The 24364-nt window shown below is 42.1% G+C and overlaps 1 protein-coding gene across 1 annotated transcript in view; it reads right to left on the bottom strand.

The window, feature by feature from the left end:
• Positions 1–331: 331 nt before the first annotated feature.
• Positions 332–24364, bottom strand: part of KCNB2 (potassium voltage-gated channel subfamily B member 2) — a 384193-nt gene continuing 360160 nt past the window's right edge. The window contains exon 4 of the mRNA XM_068525546.1: positions 332–2639. Coding sequence (XP_068381647.1) covers positions 480–2639 — 2160 coding nt within the window. The 3' untranslated portion in view covers positions 332–479. The remainder of the gene's footprint in view (positions 2640–24364) is intronic.

Genomic DNA, 24364 nt, shown 5'->3' with positions numbered 1-24364 from the left:
GACACTTTTGCATCCCAAGCCCCGTTATTTACAAAGTTACGCCTTTTGCAAGCTCAAAGCACCTTGCCTGGCAATTACGAACTCATGCAACGACATTTCATCCTTTCATGTGCAAATTCTCAAATTCACTGTAACAGAAAAGCTCAAAGTCGAAACTCTGTCTACAATTTGAAATGAAAGGATCAAAAATGTCAGACATTGCAGAATACCGGTTCGTAATAGAGCTCTCTTTATTTGTTCACTGTTCCTCAGTCATTTTTGTTTGTTTGTTACAAAATGCAGTCTTGATTCTTTATTTAAACAGTACTTAAACTAAACTGTTCATGCCATGCAAAAATAACATTTTATGCACATTTTTGGGGGGAGGGGTTTCCCACTTTTTAGTTCACAGGCATTATTAACCGCATTTTTAAGAAACAAGTTTTTTTGTTTGTTTGTTTTTGTTTTTGTTTTGCTTTTATTATTGCCTTTGTAACTAGTCACATGCTGGTTTCACGTGTGGGACAGTACCCTGTGTCTCCTGGGTTGGAATGAATTTCTGGGGCAAACAAGTGGTTTTCCATCTTGCACCCTTCTCGACTGTTGTCCTGTTTTACTTCCGCCACAGCATGGTAAATGTCTTGCCTACAGTTGTGACTTGTGTCCTGTGGAGAGGAAGAGCCCACAGAGGCCTCTTCTCTTACAGGGTCTCTTCCGTCACTAGGCTTATCTGCAAAGCAGTTCGGGTTGGAGTCTGCCCGCTTGTCCCGCCTCGTGGTCCCTTGGAGCTCTAAGAAATCATCGTCTTCGCCCGTGTCTATTTCCGTGAAGCTCCTCCTCTCTCTGGATGAGAAAGCAAAGAGTTTCTGCTTGGGAAACCGAGGCGTCAGCCCTTTGGAGGGTCCCTGACAATGTGCCGGAACCTCAGCGCCCAGCAAGGGTCTGTCTCCCTGGGAGGGGGTTTCTTCTAAGAGGATGGTGCTGATGAGCTGCGGGGCGCTGAGTGGGAAGTCCGCCGTGGTGACCGGCAGTGGCCTGGCCGTGCTGGGTGGGGTCTGCGGGGCGCCGCCTCTGTTGTCCTTGAAGTTCACCTTGAGCGATCTGGACTTGAGCGGGTTGCTGCCTTTCAGCGAGCTCTTCGGGCTCTCGGTGGCGCTGTCCGACTGCAAGGGGCCGTGGGGCCCACCTTGGGACCCGCTGGAGTCGAGGTTCACAGTTACGTCGATTGGAGCGTATTCCTGGCTGGCGTCCCTGGCCGCGGGCCCCTTCTCTCGGGTTAGGGTGAGGAATGGGGGGCCCCTGGCTCTTTGGTGCTCCTCTATCCGGGCGAGGTCGGGTGGGAACTTCATCTGCAGGTGGGAAGCGGAGGGCGGCGGCAGGGGCGACCTCTCGGTCTCCGTGAAGTCGGTGGCGCAGCTCGTGAAGCTGTCGATGCTGGAGGTGCTCTTCATGTCCACGATGCCCTCGGTCTGCGCCACGGCCAGCTGCCCCTGCGGGCAGCCCACCTCCTCCATCTCTATCTCTTCTTCATACGCAGACGGCCTCTCGGGCTGCTCGTGGCCGTCGGGATTCGGGTGGGCGTGAGGCTGCGTCTTGGTGATTTCATTGTAGAGCATCTCCAGTTTCTGGGCACTCAGGTGCTGTGGGCTGGAGGAAGAAGTGTTGTTCAGCTGCTCGTGGGAGTCTTTCTGGCTGACCTCCTGGTACTTATTCTCGTAAGACTTGTTGGAGCTTGTTTCCGACAGAGCCTTCCTGGCCCACTTCCACCGGCTTGGAGAGAGGTGGTTATCACCCGTGGAGTCTTTTGTATTGGCCGACTCTCCCGTCTTCTCCACAGCCACGTCTATCAGTTCCATACTGCGAGCAAAGGCATCTTTTAAGTTCATAGAAACGATGCTTCCATTCCTCTTGGCCCGCTCGAGAGCCTCTCTCCTCTTAATGGCCTTCTCCTGGCGTTTCTGCTCCTTGTAAAACTCAGAAAAATTGTTCACAATGATTGGGATGGGAAGGGCGATCACCAGAACCCCCGCGATACAGCAGAGGCCTCCCACGATCTTCCCTAATAACGTTTTTGGGTAGATGTCACCGTAGCCGACAGTGGTCATGGTGATGGTGGCCCACCAAAACGAGGCCGGGATGCTGGTGAACTTGGTAGCATCTTCGTCCTTCTCGGCAAAAAATACCAGGCTGGAGAATATCATTATCCCCATGGCCAAGAACAATATCAACAAGCCCAGTTCATTGTAACTCCGCCTGAGGGTGAAACCCAGGGACTGCAGGCCCGTCGAGTGTCTGGCGAGTTTCAGGATCCTGAGGATACGCATGATTCGGAAGATCTGGACCACGCGCCTCACGTTCTGGAACTGCAACACGCTCTTGTTGGACTCCGTGAGGAAGATGGTGACGTAATACGGCAAGATGGCCAGCAAGTCGATAACGTTCAGCGGGCCCTTAAAGAACTTCCATTTATTTGGTGAGGACAGGAACCGTAAAAGGTACTCCATGGTAAACCAGGCGATACACACGGCCTCCACGTGGGCTAACTGGGGGTTGTCATTGGGCTGTCCAAATTCATCCATCTCCTGCAGCTCTGGTAGCGTGTTGAGAGACAGCGCAATGGTGGAGAGGACGATGAACAAGATGGACACGATAGCCAAGATCTGGAAAAGAAAAGAAAGTCAAGTCAGCAAGGCCTCTTAGTTGCTTAGGCAGCTAGGAGACATATGGGTTCACCATTCCTTAAACGATATGTCTTGCTCAAAGGTATTCCAAGAAGGTCACTTTACAACCCCAAATTCTCCAACTAATACAAACACATTCACTTTTTATGAGTTCATTTCACTTAGAAGCCTAATGTGTATAAAATAGATAACTAATGAGAACGTTCTATACAGCACAGGGAACTCTGCTCAATGCTCCGTGGTAACTTAAATGGGAAGGAAATCCAAGAAAGAGAGGATATACATATATGTACAGCTGATTCACTTTGCTGTACAGCAGACGATAACACAACATTGTAAAGCAACTCTACTCTCAGTAAAAATTAACAGTAATAAAAAGAAGCCTAATGTAATATACTTTTAAATTCTAGGGTCTAAGCCATTTGAAAAAAATCCATTCTCTCCCCACCCCCCCCCCCCCTTGCCTATTGTTTTTAGGCACCTTTGGAAGAGTTTTCGGGGAATAGTCATCTCTCCTCTCTTAGTTATTTGTAATTTTTCTCTCTTAACCACCTAGTTTATGTTTCCTTACATGAATTGCCATACATGTTATATAAGTTAGAAAAAATTCATGATTGCCAGAAGTTTTATTCTACAACTAAAAACGCGAATGCAGACCTATGCGTGGAGAGATAATATGGCCTCAGTACAACAATGTTTGCAAAGAACAAGTACGATTTGTGTGGTAAGCACTGAAGGCTGAACCAAGTCAGGGAGCCTCCATCCTGGGCTATGTGGCCTTCTGGCCAGCCTCAGGTGGGAGAGGAGGATTATGAGCTAACTTCATTCAGTTGAGAAAGCTTTCAGAACAAAGAACTTGAAGACTGTCCATGGTGATCTCGGTTCAGGGATCACCGTGGGGCAGAGGAAGAGCAGCACCATATCAGATGTGGAAGGAGAGAGGAAGCACTCAATAAGAAGTAGAAAGAGGATCAGTGAGTGAATTTTGGAGTCAGTCATTCTGACCTCTGAGCTTGGCTTTATCGCTTACTGTGTGACTTTGGGCAAGTTACTTAACCTCTCTGTGCCTCAGTTTACAGATCTGTCGAAGGAAGACAACAATCGTAGATATTTCATGGCTGTTGTGAAGATTACCCGGCACACAGACATCACCAAATAAATGAAAATTACTCATAGTGTTAGAGGCTGAAATGAACAGGACTTCAGTCTGGAAAGACGAAGACCAAGAACAGGTATGTGGGAAATCTGTAAAACCAGGCAGGGTATAGACAGCTTAAGCAGGGATTTCCTCACTGTAACCCAGTGTTCTAGATTGATAAGACAAAGCATGAAGATGAAGGTTTGAGGGCAACAGAATAAAGCACTTCTTTGCTTAGTACAGATTGTGCGTCTGGAACACGTGATTCTTGGTGATTCTAGGTTAGGTCTGGCTTGGTTTCATCTGACCTTTGCCAATGACCTCAAGAGGTATTACTGGTCTCAGTTATTATTTGTAGCTCTGAGAAAAATATCCTGACACTGTTTAATTTAGAAATTCAGCATGCAGTAGACAATGATTAAATATCTTGAGGCCACACATCTCAGTAAACATGAGACTGTGAAAAAATTATCTATAACTGACATCAGGACTTCTGAACTTCTCTCCTCTTTGTCCTTCTAAGTTTCTCTACTTCTGGGTTATTCTCCTTAACCTTAATCTTTTCTCCTCTTATGCCTCATTTATACCTTTCGTTGTTTTTTCTTCCTGTTTCTTCCAGCTCCCATCTTTCCTCTTAAATCACTTTATAGTGAAAACCATAGTTTGTTCCAGAATGCACTGCAGATATTAAGTAAAGATTTATGTTTTCTTAGCTTAAAGAACAGTACTGAATTACTAGTGTTTTATATTTTTTTCTTAAACAAAATTAAGTACTTTTTACCTGAGTATACTTCAGGAGTTCCTTTAAAAATGTGGATCAATGAATGACAGTAGAATAAAGGTTCTCTTCATCTGCTCCAGAGACTGTGAAGGCTAAAGTTAGAAATCCCCTCAAGAAGGTTTAGATAAACCCATGGATAATGGATTCAGAGGGTTTATTAAGGACAAGTTGGGAATGCTCACCTCAAAGCTTTACCCTCAGGGGCCAATGGAAGGGGGACATTTACAATATTCTGTCACTTAAATATTCTTAGGAAGCGTTGGTCAGATTCCACCTACTCTTACGTTCTTACCATAAGGAACTAGGCTCCTCTGTATTTTCTAGAAGGTCACACTGTTCCTGATATACCTTTGGGCATTTTAAGTACTGGGATTGCTGCCAGCATTCTTGTGCTGATAATCCATATTCTAGATTTTCCATATCTTCTTATCTGTTCACCTGCCTGTTTTGGATGCATTTTATTTAGGATTATCACCTCCAAGAGCAAGAGAAAAGTAGAAATACAAATGAAACCATTCTACTATTTTCCAACCTTTTAGACAAAGAACAAAGTAGAAGATCCAAGGTGGACCTTCAGTTTTTCCATGACTCCACAATCTGACCTAGATCGTAGGTCATTTTACTTTGGTATCTAATTTTGGGAAATAATGAACATTGTGTAGTTCTAATTTAGTCTATGGTCTGGTTGATGGCAACTTAATGGATATGGCTACTTTTAACACCTGAAAATTTAGCATGTGCACAGCATGATTTGAAGGACATTCTTGAAGAAAAGGAACTACTAAAGAAAAAAAAATCCAAACACTCAAGCCCTTAGCAACCCCACATTCATATTAAACTATAAGGTATTGCAGTGCATTATTTTCTGTCTCATGTTCAATCTGTCAAAACCCATTTGCTATCAATGTAAAGGAATGGTTTATTTTAAATATCTTGTGAAACTTGGAATTCTCCAAGAAAGACAGCACCTTAGACAAATTATTCAATATATACCAAGGATGATGTGTGATGCAATAAGCCAAATGCAAGGTTATTGTGTTATGGTAGAGTTTTTTCTTTTTTTTTTTTTAACACAATAAATAGAACAAATGTGAAATTTTGCTCTAAGCTACAGGATACACCTCTAAACATGGATATTTACTTTGGTGGAGCAAACCCTTATGGCATTTACGTATTGCTTCATTTATTATAACCATGCACAAGTTAGGTTTGTAATCCTGTCACCCCTAATAACCAGCCTCCAGAGCTGGCTCTTTCGGCTCCAGCAAATAGACTTACGTTTGTATATTGCAAATGAAGTGGAAATTCCAAACAGTTACCTGGGTGATATCCGTCAACCCCCTTGGAATTTGGATTACATCATTTCCAAGGTTCCTTTCACCTCTAACATATGGCGAGTCTCTTTCTCAACTAAAACATTGTGCTAATTCCATTCACGTCTGCAAACCAAACCAAGGACAAGTCACAGTTGAGCCCATCCTTTTGGTTGAATTGCCAAAATATAATTTTGTTGCTTAAGAAATAAAAAATTCAAATGGGAAGGCTTTGTAAAACATCATACTCTGTATGTTCCAAGCATTTAGTTACTGGGAATAGACATTCTTTCTGGATAACACTTTTCTTCCCTTTTGCATTGCCTGGATAATGATTTAATTCTTCACTTATAGACACAGACTTTCAGAGGATCACACAGAGGTAAGAATAGGGCTCCTGGCACTGGCGTTACTGGGTCCCAAAAGTTGGTTGCATCGATTTCTGTTTGTGAGAGAAGTAAGGCAGGTGGAGATTTGCCCCTATTTACCAACTTGTTGATTTTATATCTTTTGAAGATAGTGGGTGTTTTGCGGTGGAAAGAACACAGGACAAGGAATTAAAATACATGGCCTGATGAGACTTTCAAGATGGCGGAGGAGTAAGAAGTGGAGATCACCTTCCTCCCCACAAATACATCAGAAATACAACTACATGTGGAACAACTCCTACAGAACACCTACTGAACGCTGGCAGAAGACCTCAGACTTCCCAAAAGGCAAGAAACTCCCCACATACCTGGGTAGGGCAAAAGAGAAAAGAAAACACAGAGACAAAAGAATAGGGACAGGACCTGCACCTCAAAACAAAAATAAACTAATAAACTGAAAACATAGGCAGAACACTCTATGACATAAATCACAGCAAGATCCTTTTTGACCCACCTCCTAGAGAAATGGAAATAAAAACAAAAATAAACCAATGGGACCTAATGAAACTTAAAAGCTTTTGCACAGCAAAGGAAAACATAAACAAGATGAAAAGACAACTCTCAGAATGGGAGAAGATATTTGCAAATGAAGTAACTGACAAAGGATTAATCCCCCAAATTTACAAGCAGCTCATGCAGCTCAATATCAAAAAAACAAACAACCCAATGCAAAAATGGGCAGACGACCTAAATAGACATTTCTCCAAAGAAGATATACAGATTGCCAACAAACACATGAAAGGATGCTCAACATCACTAATCATTAGAGAAATGCAAATCAAATCTACAATGAGGTATCACCTCACACTGGTCAGAATGGCCGTCATCAAAAAATCTACAAACAATAAATGCTGGAGAGGGTGTGGAGAAAAGGGAACCTTTTTGCACTGTTGGTGGGAATGTAAATTGATACAGCCACTATGGAGAACAGTATGGTGGTTCCTTAAAAAACTAAAAATAGAACTACCATACGACCCAGCAATCCCACTACTGAGCATATACCCTGAGAATACCATAATTCAAAAAGGGTCATGTACCACAATGTTCATTGCAGCACTATTTACAACAGCCAGGACATGGAAGCAACCTAAGTGTGCATCGACAGATGAATGGATAAAGAAGATGTGGCACATATATACAGTGGAATATTACTCAGCCATAAAAAGAAACGAAATTGAGTTATTTATAGTGAGGTGGATGGAGCTAGAGACTGTCATACAGAGTGAAGTAAGTCAGAAAGAGAAAAACAGATACCATATGCTAACACATATATATGGAATCTAAAAAAAAAAAAAAGGTTCTGAAGAACCTAGGGGCAGGACAGGTATAAAGATGCAGGCGTAGAGAATGGACTTGAGGACACGGGGAGGGGGAAGGGTAAGCTGGGACGAAGTGAGAGAGTGGCATGGACTTATATACACTATCAAATGTAAAATAGATAGCTAGTGGGAAGCAGCCGCATAGCACAGGGAGATCAGCTTGTTGCTTTGTGTCCACCTAGAGGGGTGGGATAGGGAGGGTGGGAGGGAGACGCAAGAGGGAGGAGATGTGGGGATATATGTATATGTATAGCTGATTCACTTTGTTATAAAGCAGAAACTAACACACCATTGTAAAGCAATTATACTCCAATAAAGATGTTAAAAAATAAATAAAACCCATGGCCCTACCTCCGTGGCCACGCGGACAAGCCAGTTTCCTCTGCAAACATTAGTGCCCTCATCTGCAAAATGAGGTGCCTTCCATTTGCCTCACTTGCCTGAGAGGCTTGTTAAGGACCAGACTAGGTCAAGCACATGAAGCATCTATAAAATGTAAAGTACTATACGTGCTGGAGTTGTGTCTGGAAAAAGCCTTTGGTCAGCATTGGGAGGGAATAATGAACACAAACTGCTTCTCCCCCATTTAAATACAACTGGAGACCTATCTCATGTTCATAGTTGAAAGACTTTCAAGCACATTGTTTCACCTCGCCAGTGGTTTGCATGCCAAACCCAGATAACTGTAGCTTATCTGCCTTAGGACTGAACCATCTCGTTTGCCAATATTTAAGAACTGGACTGAGGTTGGCTGGGTGTGTGGGCGGAATGGGTGAGGCTGGTCAAAGGGTATGAACTTCCAATAATAAAATAAATTGAGTCCCGGGGATGTACAGCATGGGTTAATAATACTGTGTTGTAGATTTGAAAGTGGTGAAGAGAGTAGATCTTAAAAGTCGCATCACAGGAAAAACATTTTGTTACTATGTGAAGTGATGGTTGTTAACTAAACTCATTGTGGTAATCATTTCATAATATAGAGAGATATCAAATCATTATGCTGTACACCTAAAATTAAATCAATGTTATAGTCAATTATATCACAATTAAAAAAGAAAGAGGTAGACTGAGGCGCTTCGGGTGAATTTGACCTGCCTTGAGTCTTAAAATATGCAGAAAGTTTTCAAGCTTGGGCCTCCTGAGTGATCATCTGCTTTGTATTCACCAACTTTCAGTACTCCCCCAAAACACATGGGAACTTGGGTGCCTTGCACTGAGGTCAGTGGAGATACTTTCTCTCCCTCACCTCCCCCAAACTCTCCTTCCTTCTTTGACAAATATGTGCTGAGAGGTGAAACTGAGTGAGTTATAAGCTCTTAACTACATAGCACTCCTGCGTTATCTTCTTAGTGGAATATAGTACATTAAAAAAAACAAAACCTGGTCAGCAATAGAAAACAACATGGGGAAACGTGATGATAAGAATTTTCAGGAGAGAATCAACTTATTTAAGTTGGCAGGAAGAAGGTCTGTGATGAGATTAGAAACATGAAACTTCTTCTATTTTCAGGAAAAGGACAAAGCACAATGACAGTTCTGAGCCTGTAAGCTAAAGACCAAACCATTTGTTGAGGGAAGAAGTGAGAAGTAGGTAAAAATATCATGACTTTCATCTACCTATCTTCTATTTCTAGCTGTTTCCCAGAAGACTACTGGACTCACCAAACCAGAAAATAAATCCTGTGATTTGCACCAAAGGAAGAATAATCTAGGACTGTTTGCAGTCCTAATATCTCATATTCCTTGAAACCATGGTGCTCTCCTCTAAGGCTGGGGGCCCTTGGTTGATGACCAGCCCTTTCTTCTCCCAAATATCCCCTTGCCCTCCCAGGACAAATGAGATTCTGTGCTTAAGTTCTCTGATGATTTGCATATACAAGCATGAATCCCTTATGGGCTAGCACCACATGACTCATGCAAAGAACCAGCACCACTGAAAGGGTCAGTTGACTTTTAATTATTTTGGACCCATGGATAACAGGAGCCCAGGAATTCAATCCCCCACCCCCCATTTGTGGACTGTTGAATGAGGGGTTTCAAAAGACTTAGTCATCCACACACAAGCAGATGTCAGCCGGAAGCCTGCATGATGCTTTTCATTTGAGATGGGGTGGGATGTGAGAAGCAATCCAGTTCTACATACTATGGAATTTTTCTTTTGGTTTTTATTCTCAGATCCAAAACCAATTTTTTGAGAGGAGAGGTTTTGGCTATCTTATGACTAAAGATACTGTTGTAATATTTTCTTGGTATCTCCTGAAATAAGCTGCGTTTCACTACCCATGATATATTTCTTATTTTAGAAGATTAGATTTTGGGAAGCAAGTCATTAGGTAGAAGGCTGGTGACGGGAACTTTAATCTCATTCATAGTAACTCTGCAAAGAAAGGAGCAACAGTGAGATGGAGACACCTTTAATCTTACACTCACTCCAGTGATTAGAGAACCTCTTTGTAGGTAATTTGTTCTTACAAAGTCTTCAGGAGCCAGAGAGTAAAAATGAAGATGGGCCAAGCTTGGTGAAACAAAAACATTACTGCCTCTATTGGCCCCTGAAGGGCAGGAACTATGGCTCTTTTCTTTAGACTGCTCAGCCTAACTCCAAGAAAGCACACCATAAATGTTCAGACTCTTCTCTTTAGTGCGTGAATAACAGATTTTGGGGGAAGGACACGAGAAAGAGAATTAGTGGAGTATATCCTTTGAACAGAATTTCATTTAACTTGATACCTAGAATGTAAAAAAAAAATCATAGGACAATCAAGTTAGATGAAATCTTGAAGTATGCCATGTCTTACCTTATAGATAAAGAAACAAAGATTCAGGGATTCTACTGCACCTGGTGGGTGGAGGGGAGGCAATAGTAAGGGACTTAAAGTTGACAGGTCTGAGTTTGAATCCTGCTTCTGATTATTCTATTAGTTTTGAGGACTTGGGCACCACAATTAGCTTTTTCTAGGGCTTATTATTCCCATATAGAAAATGTGGAAAATAAAGGCTTGTTTTGCTTACCTATAGAGCATTGTTTTGAGGACTGTGCTGGCTAATTTTATGTGCCAACTTGGGTAGGCTGTGGTGCCCAGTTCTTGGATCCAACATCAGTCTGGAAGTTGTGAAGGTATTTTTTAGGTGTGATTAATGTTTAAATCAGTAGACTTTGAGTAAAGCAGATTATCCTCCATCATGTGGGTGGGCCTCATCCAATCAGTTGAAGGTCTTAAGATGACGACAAGTTTTCCAAAGAAGGAGCAATTCTGCCTCGAGACTGTCACACAGAAACCTTGCCTGAGTTTCCAGTCTGCCTGGCCTGCTCTGTGGAATTTTTTTTTTTTTTTTAAGATTTGGGTTTTTTTAAAAGCCATTGCTTTTATTTATTTATTTTTAAAATTTTAATTAATTAATTAATTTTTTGGGCTGTGTTGGGTCTTTGTTGCCGCGGGCGGGCTTTCTCTAGTTGCGGCGAGCGGGGGCTACTCTCCGTTGTGGTGCGCGGTCTTCTCATTGCTGTGGCTTCTCTTGTTGCGGAGCACGTGCTCTAGGCACGCGAGCTGAGTAGTTGTGGCTCGTGGGCTCAGTAGTTGTGGCTCGCGGGCTCTAGAGTGCAGGCTCAGTTATTATGGCGCACGGGCTTAGTTGCTCCACAGCATGTGGGATCCACGGATTCAGGGATTGAATCTGCGTGCCCTGCATTGGCAGTCAGATTCTTAACCACTGCGCCACCAGGGAAGTCCTGCTCTGTGGATTTTGAACTCAAGATTGAAACATCAACTCTTAACTTGAATTTTCAGCCTGCTGTCTTGCCCTGTGGATTTCAGACTTGCCAGTCCTCACAATTGTGTGAGGCCAGCTCCTTAATGTCTGTCTATCTGTCTGTCTATATATATATATATATAAATACACACACCCCTATATATGCATTGACATATATAGGGTTGGCCAAAAAGTTCGTTCGGATTTTCTGTAAGATGTTACGGAAAAATCTGAATATATATATATTCTATTGGTTCTATTTCTCTGAAGAATTCTAATATGAGAACAAATAAGATAAAATACATGATAGCACTTTGCAAGCTGTAGGGTGCTAAAAAATGTTAATTATTTTTACTTACTTATTCATTTGTTTATTTGGCCACGCCACATGGCATGCGGGATCTTAGTTCCCCTACAAGGGCTCGAACCCGTGCCCCCTGCAGTGGATGTGAAGTGTCTTAACCACTGGACTGCCAGGGAATTCCCCCAAAATGTTAATTATTGTAATTATTTGAGAACTTCCCAAATTGTACATCTATTCCTGTTGAGCGTAAGAAGTTCCTCATTCTTTGTGTGACTCCAATGCCTAGATGGTGGTCCTTTTGACATCCTACAAAGAGAGCGTATTCATGTGCATGGCATAAGTTGGAGGGCCATGAGGAAAGACAGTTTTATTACTTGGTGCAAATGAATCAAGAAGAATTCCCTAAGTTGGACTTTTCTTAACAGCTGCCAAGCTCCTAAGATGCCGCATCTTCCACTTAGCTGAGCTGAGTGAACTCAGGGAAGGTGAGCAAGAGGAAAATAAAGATCAACACGTGTTACTCTCGAAAACCACGTAAGGGGTTTGTTATTTATGTGCCAGTGGGACTCATCCTCAATGTGGGTGGGGAATCAGTAAGTGATTCAAATTTTGAGACCCTTGTAAAGACTGTTATGCTTTCATGTGTTTTTCAGCCGGTTTCAGCTTTCCATTCCTTTTTACTCACGCTTGGTGGTTGAACTGGCTTGAATTCCCCCTTCCAGCCAGGCTGGGACCCTCACTGCTTCCTGGGCATGTCATTCCTTTTCATCCCATCAGGCACTGCCTCCCCCATTGTCCTCCATCTGCCCAAATCCTGCCACTTCTCCAGGAAGCCCTCCCTTGCACTCCAGATGACACTGGCCTCTCTCCTCCGAATGCCTGTAGCCTCTATTTCTTGGGTTACCAAATGCACAGAAGGTGTCACGCACACTTCTTGCAGTTACTCACATGGTCTCCCTTTGCAGCCTTGCCTGCACTCAGAGAGCTGCCTCCTTGCAAGATTGCCAGATTTAGGAAATAAAGATACAGGATGCCCAGTTAAGTCTGAATCAAATTTTTGTATGAGACAACAAAGTATTTGTTGTTTATAAGAAATTCACTAGGCATTCTGTATTTGATCTGGCAACCTTACCTCCTTGGAATGTTGATCCAGGGGACAATCCTTGCTCCAGGCTGGCCCCATCGGCTTCTCTTCCTCCTGCAAATCTGAAGTTTGAACTGAGAGACTTGGAGATTAGGAGTTGCTTGGATGGCGTCACATTAGTGGCAGTGTCCCAGAAGAAGGAGCGACAAAGCCCCTCAGTTTCTGCCTTGGAACAGTTCCTTCCAATAAGCTGTCTCTCCCCCGCCCTGTATTAGCTTCAGTTGGCCAGAGTTTTGATCTGTTACACCCGTAAAACCTTACAACCTTCTTAACTAATCATTTGACAGTTTCACAGAAGATAGTTTTGTTTCTCAAACAGGATTTTCGAATTATGGAAGGGAATGACTACCGATTTTCTATAGGTAGAAACAGAGCAGACACTTCGCAAATCTGTTTTAAATAAATGAATAACCAAAAAAGGGACTGGAGGAAAGGAGAATAGACCTTGAAGAAACCAAATATTTTCTAATCACCCAAGAAGAATAAGATAGGTTCCTAGTCATTTTCTCTTGCTTCCACATGGTCCAAAGTCAGCCTAAAAGCTTTAACCAGCAATAGACTTTTTTTAACGATAGAAATTCATATTACAAATATCCCATTTTGCGATAACAGACCAACTTTACAACTTCAGCAAAATAATCATTTCCTAGTTTAAGCTCTGTAATTTTATTAATCCTTTCTGGTTTTTTTTTTTCATTATGTTGAGCAGATTGCTTTTTAAAAAATTTTTTTTACCTTATTCTTTGAGAAGCCTGCTTTTGACTGTATATTAACTTTCAGCTTCACCTTCACAGAAGGGTACATTTTCCTAAAGTGCTGTAGTCATTCTATATTACTTTTTTTTTTTTTTTTTTTTTTGCTGAGTATGACTTGGAGCCTCAGTTAATCTAACCAGTGAATAAAGTGATAGTTCCCTGTATAGATATGGGTGGATTCAGGTTTGTGCAATAAATGTTAAGCCACTGAGAAGAATTAATAGTGTAGGTTAACTATTAAAAAGTACATACATACAACTATACTTCAATAAAAAAGAATATGCAACACACACACACACACACACACACACACACACGTCACTGTTCCATGTAACCAAAAGTAAAACATCAGAGGAAAGTCACCAAAAAACTTCATAAAAGTGTAAACTTACAAATGTTGCATTTAATATTTATTTGCAAGTATAATTTGTTAAAATACCATGCCTATATAAATAAATATCTTACATGTGTGAAGACCTAAAACAAAATAAGAAAATGAAAAGAAGCTTCCCTCTCTCTTCTCCTTCTTATTCTCCTTCAATATTCTAGTTCTTTGAAAAGATAATTCATGAAAACCTGAGGGAGAAAGAACAGATTTTGAACACAGAGTATTTTGAACAGTGGAGTATTTACAGCTCTATCATCCTTCTTTTTCCTCCTGGAAAAATGTTTCCTTGCTCTCAGGACAATTCTAATCATAAATCTTCTTTTTGTGAGGGAGGCCTTAAAGGATGGGTAGAAGTTTCCACACAGAAAAGGGGTTAACGGGCACGATAGGCTGACCTCTCAGGATAAGTGAAGCTTCAAAGCCCAGACTATGTGGTTCGCTCAGAAAGTTCCAAGTAATTTTGTTTGACTGGGGTCCTCCATAGGAGTCTCTGGGGGTTTCAGGGCTGCTGCGTATAAGGGTATATATAGGCTGTGCACTGGTCTACTCCGGAGGGCGCCAAGAAAGAGATTAGAATGTGAACGATGCCTCTTGTCATTTGTGCAGCAAACAACTTTCACAAGCTTGCGACAGCCCTGGTTTCTGGGATCCAAGGAGTCTGGTGTGACTGATGCAGGCGGACGAACAGAGCTGAGCGGGGGTGGGGCGCTACTGGGAAGTTAGGCAATGGGCAAATCCTGAAGGGTGCTGGATGCATTAATGGAGAGTTTGGTGGGTTTCCTTATGAAGACCAGTTTTCCTCAAAGTGTGGTCCCTGCACCAGCGGCATCAACATTATGTAGTAACTTGTGAGAAATGCAGATTCTCAGGCCTCATTCCATGTACATGGAATCAGAACCTCTGGAGGGAGGCCCAGCTATCTGTGTTCTCACAGGCCCTCTGGGTGATTCTGATGCTCGCTAAAGCTTGAGGACACTGCTGTCAGGAGGAGAAGCCATAGACATTTTAAGCAAGGGAATGACACGTTCAGATTTGCATTTAGAAGAGCACAAACTAGGATGTGTGGGACAGATAGGGGTAGGGGTGCAAATGAAGACAGGAAGAGAAGTTTCCATTGCAAGGACAGTAGGAAAGGGCAAGAAGGGAATAGATTATACAAATATTTACAGTCGGCCCTCCGTATCCACGGGTCCTGCAACCCCGGATAGGGAGGGCCGGCTGTACTACACCATTTTATATAAGGGACTAGAGCATCCATGGATTTTGGTATCCGTGGGTGTACTGGAACCAATCCCCCGCAGATGCCGAGGGACCGCTCTATAAGCTGGAATTTCAACCTTACTTGCTGTGCAGATGGGAATTCTAGGACTCTGCCATGTTTATGACTAAGTTTATCAGGGAGACCGAGTAGCCTCGACAGATCTCCATTATTATCTTACACAGGTAGAAACTCCGAGTGATCCTTGACTTCAATAAATCATCATTTGTCTTTGAAAATGATATTTCCTCATATTAAAGAATTCCAATAAGAACTGTAGGTTTTGAAATAGAAACAGACAAATTTTTCTCTTAAATACCAGTTTCTTGGTACATGAAAACATTATGAGACACACACTATATTATTTGCCAGAACTATTTTCTTTTATAAAATTTTACCCTAAGTGTACATTCTGAAATCACAGAGGGCAAAAACTAGTTTAAGAACCCATTTATGGGGGCTTTCCTGGTGGCTCAGCGGTTAAGAATCTGCCTGCCAATGCAGGGGACACGGGTTCGAGCCCTGGTCTGGGAAGATCCCACACGCCACGGAGCAACTAAGCCCGTGTGCCACAACTATTGAGCCTGTGCTCTAGAGCCTGCGAGCCACAACTACTGAGCCCACGTGCCACAACTACTGAAGCCCGCACGCCTAGAGCCCGTGCTCCGCAACAAGAGACGCCACCGCAGTGAGAAGCCCTCACACCACAATGAAGAGTAGCCCCCGCTCGCCGCAACTAGAGAAAGCCCACTTGCAGCAACAAAGACCCAATGCAGCCAAAAATAAAATAAATAAATTTATAAAAAACCATTCACTTGGGCTTCCCTGGTGGCGCAGCGGTTGAGAATCTGCCTGCCAATGCAGGGGACACGGGTTCGGGCCCTGGTCTGGGAAGATCCCACATGCCGCGGAGCAACTAAGCTTGTGAGCCACAACTGCTGAGCCTGCGCACCTGGAGCCTGTGCTCCACAACAAGAGAGGCTGCAATAGTGAGAGGCCCGCGCACCACGATGAAGAGTGGCCCCCGCTTGCCACAACTAGAGAAGGCCCTCGCACAGAAACGAAGACCCAACACAGCCAAAAATAAATAAATAAATAAATAAAACAAAAAACAAACCCATTCACTTTATTAAAAAAAAAAAAAGAAGCATGCTCATTTGTTGAATTATTTCTCACCCACTCCAACTTCCACTTTCTGCAAGGAAGCCTTCTACATTTACAGAATTCAAGTGCCATTAAAAACTGGCTGTGCTCCCTGGACACCTAGTCGGCCTCACCAGCTCATAAATCACCATTAACAGGGAATTGCAAGGATTTATTTCCACCGTTAGCCCCATATCTAAAGACTGTCGCAGCAGCTTCAAAGAAAGAAAACAACAAAAACTGTAATGCAATCATTATTTTTCCTTTTAATGAATCTCTGCAGCAAACCTCTTCTAGAAAGTAGTTTTGGGGTCAACATCATTAAGACGACATTATGGAATGCCAGAAAACAGAAGACTTAACGAGGGTCATGCTGAAATGAAGCAGCTCTGCCAAGGGGAAGAAGGTTAGATGGGAGCCAAATCCAGCTGTGACCGCAGAGAACTTGCAGGGTTCACCTGATACCTGCTCCTGGGGGCAGGCTGCTGTGCTGTCCCTGGGCCAGTGGGCAGCAGCTCACGGATGTTTCTGTTGCATGGATGACAGGTGTTCTTCACGGCCTGAAGCCGAGCATCACAAACAAGGGCCTTGAATGGATTTCTGTTTGGCTTGTTTTGACAGCAACCATTGGAGACCCATGATTTAAATGGGCTCAAGCAAGTCTGTTCTTATTAGGGATTAAGGAGGTGTTTAATTGGGCAGAGAGGTCCTGCTGTTTATAGCTGTCGGACGTGGACACTTTCTACAATCACATAGACTCATTCTGTTATCTGGATAGAGTCCTTCCTGGGTTCTATCATGAAGGCTACTTAAGAGCTTATCAATCAAAATGCGGTCCTTGAATCAGCAGCGTCACCTTGGAGATCATTGGAAATGCAGAATCTCAGGCTCCATCCAAAAGGCCCACTGAATCAGAACTTATTTTCACAAGATTCCCAAGTGATTCATATGCACATTTAAGTTTGAGAAGCTCTGACCTCAGACACAAATCCAAACAATTAAAAAAAAAATCAGCTTAGGAGGCTCTTCTGTAGATTTTTAACCAGTGGATCTCAGTTTTGGAAGCAGGGATGTGTTGTTAGGCTTTGCGGGGATTTTCAGCACTGTTCAGAGATTCTAGGGTCGTGGATGTAGTTAGCTAGAAAAAAGCTTCACAGATGATGGGGAAATGGTCTCTACTCACGCCCAGACCTCCTCACCCAGACCTCCTTGACCAGACTCGCTCTCCCAGTCATTACTTTAAACACTTTCGCATACTTGGCAGTAGAAAGAATGCTGGGTGAAGAGTCAGATCACTTGACCTTCCTCCCGGGTCTGCATTACAAAATTAACTGCATGACCTGAGTCAAGACGTGGAGCCTCAATTTCTCCAAGTATAGACTGGGGCTAATCATGACAAGTTCATTTACATTACTAGGTTGTAGTGATGAGGAAATTACATAATGCACGTGAAAGTGTTTTGGAAGTTATAAAGTTCTATAGAAATGCCAATATTGTTATGATCTAAGTGCATTTAAAAAAACATGGACTGTAGAGTTTGGGGCAGAATTATTAACTAGTATATAACGTTAGAGGTAGAAGAACTTTATTCTTACCATTTCTTGTTTGAAGTTAGCACATTCTTTCCTATGAAATTGCTATTTAGCCCATGTCTGTAGATGTTGCTGACTGGTGAGTTTGATAGAGATAAATATCTAGTCCTTTGGAAAAGTCAGCATACTGCGTTGATAGTGTCCCCTGAAAGTTCATGTATACCCAGAACCTCAGAATATGAGCTTATTTGGAAATAGTCTTTGCAAATGTAATTAATTAAGATGGGGTCATATTCAACTAGGGTGGACCCTCAATCCAATAGCTGGTGTCCTTAGAAGAAATCCAGAGAGACACACACAGAGGGAAGATGGCCATGTGACAACAGAGGCGGAGATTGAGTGGTGTGGCTATAAGGCAATGAATTCCAAGAACTGATAGCAGCCATCAAGAGCTAGGGAGAGGCAAGGAAGGATTCCTCTTTAAAGCCTTCAGACACCTTGATTTGAGACTTCCAGCCTCCAGAACTATGAGAGAATAAACTTCTGTTGTTTTTGGTCACCCAGTTTCTGGTAGTTTGTTACAGAAGCCCTAGGAAATTAATACAATTTAGTTGTATTATTCAATGAAAGGGTCCAGTCTTTAACGAGAGGCAGAGTTGAGAACACTCAAGGAGCCATAACATAGATTCCCTTCAAAAGTGAATTTAATGGTATTTGCAAAGGAGAGGGAACGTCATAGGGGTTTGGAACCCTCGTCAGCAGGAAAAACCGTTCTTAACTGGGAGGAACTAAGTTGTATTTACTGTTGGAAGTAAATAGCTACAATTTCTGAAGTAGATAATTAACACCTGTATTCTAAATAGCAGCCCAGTACCAGTTAGAACGCGTGGGTCCAGAAGCTGTAAAGGTCACTCGCCCCAGAGGGATGTAGGAAAAAGATAAATAAGGACACACTATAGGATACCATATTAAAACGGTCAAGTTAGCAACAAGAAATTTCTCTGATGTGAGGAAATTTTAAAAACCCAATTTTATTTTGTTTTTTAAAATATTTATTTATTTATTTATTTTTGGCTGTGTTGGGTCTTCGTTTCTGTGCGAGGGCTTTCTCTAGTGGCGAGTGGGGGCCACTTTTTTTTTTTTTCTAAACATCTTTATTTAAGTATAATTGCTTTACAATGGTGTGTTAGTTTCTGCTTTATAACAAAGTGAATCAGTTATACATATACATATGTTCCCATATCTCTTCCCTCTTGCATCTCCCTCCCTCCCACCCTCCCCATCCCACCCCTCTAGGTGGTCACAAAGCACCGAGCTGATCTCCCTGTGCTATGCGGCTACTTCGAGTGGGGGCCACTCTTCATCATGGTGCGCGGGCTTCTCACTGTCGCGGCCTCTCTTGTTGCGGAGCACAGGCTCCAGATGCGCAGGCTCAGTAATTGTGGCTCACGGGCCCAGCTGCTCCGCGGCATGTGGGATCCTCCCAGACCAGGGCTCGAACCCGTGTCCCCAGCATTGGCAGGCAGATTCTCAACCACTGCGCCACCAGGGAAGCCCCTCAAGTGGTTTATTTTATGATATTTCTTAGCAAATATATTTAGCAAATCTTTGTTATAAGGTTTATAAGGTTATAAATCTTTGTTATAAGGAAATGCCATAGACTGAATTATGCCTGGTCATTACTGCCAGTTTAAGACATTTTTTATTAACCTCTTAATTAAATAATTTGAGATTTAATAGAAGTTAACATTATTGATAGCCCACTGATTGATATCGGTTTCTAAATATCATGTGGGTTTTTCAATTATGTGATTTGTCTCAAAGTAAAAGACCCAATTTTTGATTAGGTAAATGTTTATTTATCACATGAGAGTTATATACGACTTACATAGTTAATTTTAAAATAACTGATTCCATCCTTGTAAACTACAACCTTAGCTTCTAGGTCACGTTTTGGACTCAAATCCCAGTTATGTCACTCAGCTATGAGGCGTCTACTCTTCAGGTAATAGAGCTGATAAGGTCAGGATTAGAGCTTAAATATATTTAGCACCTAGTAGGTACTTATTTAATGGTGGCTAATAGTATTACATATGTTCCACAAATAGTTTTCACAGATGAAGACTTAGGTCTATAGTGATTCCTGGCTAGTAAGGCAAAATTCAACCACCAAGATATTTTGTCTACATATAAAAATACACTGACTATATTACGATAAATGTTCAGATAAGTTTCATATAAAGCCTAAACATTCTCATGATTGAATTTCTTACTTTTTAGGTAGAAGTTTGTCAGTTGTTGACTTACACATGGTCACCCTGTCACAGCCTTGCCTTATAAGGCCATGCCTTATTTCTTGTAGCCTGTAACACATACCCCAGATGGAAAGAGAGGTGGAAGGTCAGGTCCGAAGGCTACCACACATCCCTTTCCTTCTAATGGCAGGAAGGAGTGTCTGTTCAGAAGTCTGTGTTCTGTGTGGTATACAACTGTTTTGAATCAGGCCTAGTTTAAAAGCTACATCTTCTAAAAAAAAAAATCTTTCTTCATCTCCATAGTGAAAATCACTTCTTCGGTTTTCAAAATGGGGTTTCTGGAGCCTTGGGGTTCTTTGGATACGCCTTAGGTGGCCCCTCCTGAAAGAAGACCACTTAGTGGACAGGGCTAGGGGAACGCCAGCTGGACAACAAATCAGGTGGAGCTGTTCTCCCATGTAGTGCTGAAGGTGCATAAATATGCGAAGAGGTGAACATTTTCCATAGAAGTACCTTAATTCTATGGTGAAACATATGCATACATACAGATACATGCATTTCTATACATAAACAGCTGTATCTCTCCTTTGGAGACGATGGTAAGTATTGCTAGCTGTGTTTGAGGATATGGGTGACCGAAAGCCCTTTCCACACTATTTACTTACAAATAAAAGGCTATTTTATTTGTGGCCACAGCTGTTGTTTGCAGAGTTGATTATTGAGCACAGCTTTGTCTTTTAGGCTTCTAGGTCTCCTAATTGTCAGGCCAGGTTTGTATATGCCAAGAAACTAATATTGGACCTCTCAAAACAGGCAGAGCATGACTAAACACATTATACTAAGATAGCACATCCAACTGCAATCTAATGAGCTCTGGCTGTCATCGGCCAGCTGTACTACATTAAATGGCCTCTAGGAGGCTGAAAGGTTTGGGCAGCAGGAGAGGTGGAATCATCAGTTTTCTCATAATATCAGAGTACTATTTTATGGTTTTGGATCATTTAGATAATACAATAAAATATACAAAATTCATTTTGCCACATTATTTACACATTGGTTTAGAAATCCTTAAAAAGCATTTTCAGAACTTCCCTGGTGGTGCAGTGGTTAAGAATCTGCCTGCCAATGCAGGGGACACGGGTTCAATCCCTGGTCCAGGAAGATCCCACATGCCGCGGAGCAACTAAGCCCATGTGCCACAACTACTGAGCCTGTGCTCTAGAGCCCGCGAGCCACAACTACTGAGCCTGCATGCCACAACTACTGAAGCCGGCACGCCTAGAGCCCATGCTCTGCAACAAGAGAAGCCACCGCAATGAGAAGCCCACGCACCGCAACGAAGAGCCCCCGTTCGACCAACTAGAGAAAGCCTGCGTGCAGCAACGAAGACCCAACACAACCAAAAATAAAAAATATTAAAAAAAAAAAGCATTTTATAGGATTTTGTCCAGGTCTGTGTAGTCAACCCAAAGAATGCCCACTGAATATGTGTGTCATTCTCATCAAATTTTTATTTACACAAATACAAATCCAACAAATGCCATCTGTGGCCCTTAGAGTTTCTAAGTCTTATTTCCTAAGGCATTAAGCTGAAGAAAACAAATTCTAAGCTTTTTGTATAAATAAAAGAGTTAACATAGTGATCATAATAAGAAAAACTCCATGGTGTCATTCCCACAGCCGCATCCTCTCATTGCATAAATAGTGTTTGCTTCTGAAAGTCTAAGCAGAAACAAAGCACAGGCAGATGATGACCTAGCACTGCTCCAAGAGGCACAACTTTTATGCTGCTTGGTCTTTTTGCTTTAAAGTTTTCATCCTAATGATATGGTTGGGAGATTGTCAGGTACCACATATTTGGCAGATACACAAAGAACATCAAAATTCACAGTAGAAATAGGCTGAAAGGAACTAATTTGCTCTCTGCAAAATCATGACCAGGTAGGTTGAAAATGAGTGTAATTGCTCAATTGCATAGTGGCACCCAGGCCAGCCTGGGAGACGTTGTGGGCAAGTTATATTTATCCTGGTTACTCTTCAGCCTGCTTCCCCTTCTCCCCTCTGCACCTTTCATGTTGGTGCCTTCCCCTCCCTTTCCTAGCAAGGCCAAGTTCTCAGCCTCTTTGGGGCTGTTCAGGGCTCTCCAACATAGCACACGCTACTGCTGCCCGTTCCTTGCCCTGTCGTTTTCATTCTCCATGGAAACATCTGTCTACCTGTCTTTAGCTCTGACTCCTGTTCTACCAACCTGAAACCACCATGAGAGTCGGATTATATCCTGACCCAAATGAATATATCAGCAGAATCTCAGGCAATGGAGATATTTTTGATTTGTGGAAACTTTTAAATTATACCACAAAACATTCACCTATTATGCCTAATTATAAGGCTGATATTACTGGAGGAATATGTTTTGGTACAAGGAACCATCATTCTTTTAAAAATTTACTGCTTAAATAAACGGTATATAATATCCTTTTTCTCGCCTAATCTCAACCCCATTGGCAGAATAAAAAGTCTTTTTAAAAATAATTAATTAATTAATTTTTGGCTGCACTGGGTCTTCGTTGCTGCGCGTGGGCTTTCTCTGGTTGCAGCGAGCGGGGGCTACTCTTCGTTGCGGTGCGCGGGCTTCTCACTGCGGTGGCTTCTCTTGTTGCGGAGCACGGGCTCTAGGCACGCGGCCTTCTGTAGCTGTGGTACATGGGCTTAGTTGCTCCGCAGCATGTGGGATCTTCCCGGACCAGGACTCCAACCCGTGTCCCCTGCATTGGCAGGTGGATTCTTAACCACTGTGCCACCAGGGAAGTCCCCAGAATAAAAATTATGCTTGAACTAAAACCTAAATATGTGGCATATCATTGCCAGTTGAGGACATTTTAAATAGATTTGATTTCTTGACTAGGTTTCAGGCCTTTAACTTTGGAATTTAGTCTTTATTTTCAATAAAATGACCATATGCTCATTTGAGGACAGTATAAATAAATTCCCTCTAATTTATACTGTCTGTTTTTTGGCTTTCTTTTTTATTGTGAACATTATAATAAGGGTGATATTTCACATATTGATGACTTTTAGCCAACTGATTGTAGCATACACTCCCTCTCATTCCACTGAAAGTATATTTGGTGCTAAATTCAACCCTTTGATTCTTGGTTTCTCTTAGCTGCAGATGGGTGTATTTCATTTTGATTTATTCACTCTCTAAACAGCTAAATCATTCCTCAACTTTAGTACTCATCGAAAAATTCTCACCAGAAAATGTTTTCCCTCTTAACTTAATGATTTACTTTTCTTTATGTCTAGAAACTTCCTTTATAACCAATAGTCTTTTATATTAAACTAACCTACAAAAGCACACGGGAGTAAAGACGATTTCGAATTAACCCTTAATATTAAACAAATTAGTATAATTTCTTTGTATAGGGTTTCAGGGGGTTCACAAAATCTCATGGATGCTCTCCAAGGATCTCCTGATTCAGAAATCATTTCATGAGACCAGTTTCCAACCTCCTAGGCGATATTTCCACCTACATATCCATCGGTCCCTTTAGCCTTACAGATAGTTGGAAAAGGAAACTCAGATGTCACCCTCTGTCCCACCTTCCTGCAGCAAACCCCTCTTGATTTTTCTGTTTCTGTTAGTGCTGCCTTTATTTCATTTTTCTAACCTGGAATTAAAGTACCCCCCCCCCCCAGCTCTACTATTCTGTGTATAGATCTATGTTTATGTATAACTCTTCTCCCCAAAGCTCTACATCCAAGTCCCTAAATTCTATTCATTCAGCCTTTAAGATCTTTTTTTCCCCATCCATCTCTTCTCCCCCCCAACCCTCTGTTAATTCAACCCTTCAACTTTTTGTTCCTAAACAACTGCATTAACCTTCTAATTGTTTCAATTACCTCCTGTCTTGCCCATTTTTTTTCTGGGGGTGAAATAGATGTGGGGGAAGAGGGAGTTCAAGGAGTGATGGATGCTTTTGTTGCCATTATCTGTTTCACTCTTCAAGTGGCTTCCCCCTACTGTCTCAGAGATTTGTCATTTGTCTCATCTCTCCTTCTGGATTACAACTCTTCAAGGGTCAGGACAGATCTGATTGAGATCTGTTTTCTTTAGAGCTCCAAACACAATGCTTACACTTCGGTGCTTAATAAATAAAATTTAATTGGTAGTATTCATGAATTTATTTTAATAT

The sequence above is a fragment of the Eschrichtius robustus genome, chromosome 17 (genome assembly GCF_028021215.1).
Source record: "Eschrichtius robustus isolate mEscRob2 chromosome 17, mEscRob2.pri, whole genome shotgun sequence".
NCBI lineage: Eukaryota > Metazoa > Chordata > Mammalia > Artiodactyla > Eschrichtiidae > Eschrichtius > Eschrichtius robustus.
This window is presented reverse-complemented; position numbering and strand designations above follow the sequence as displayed.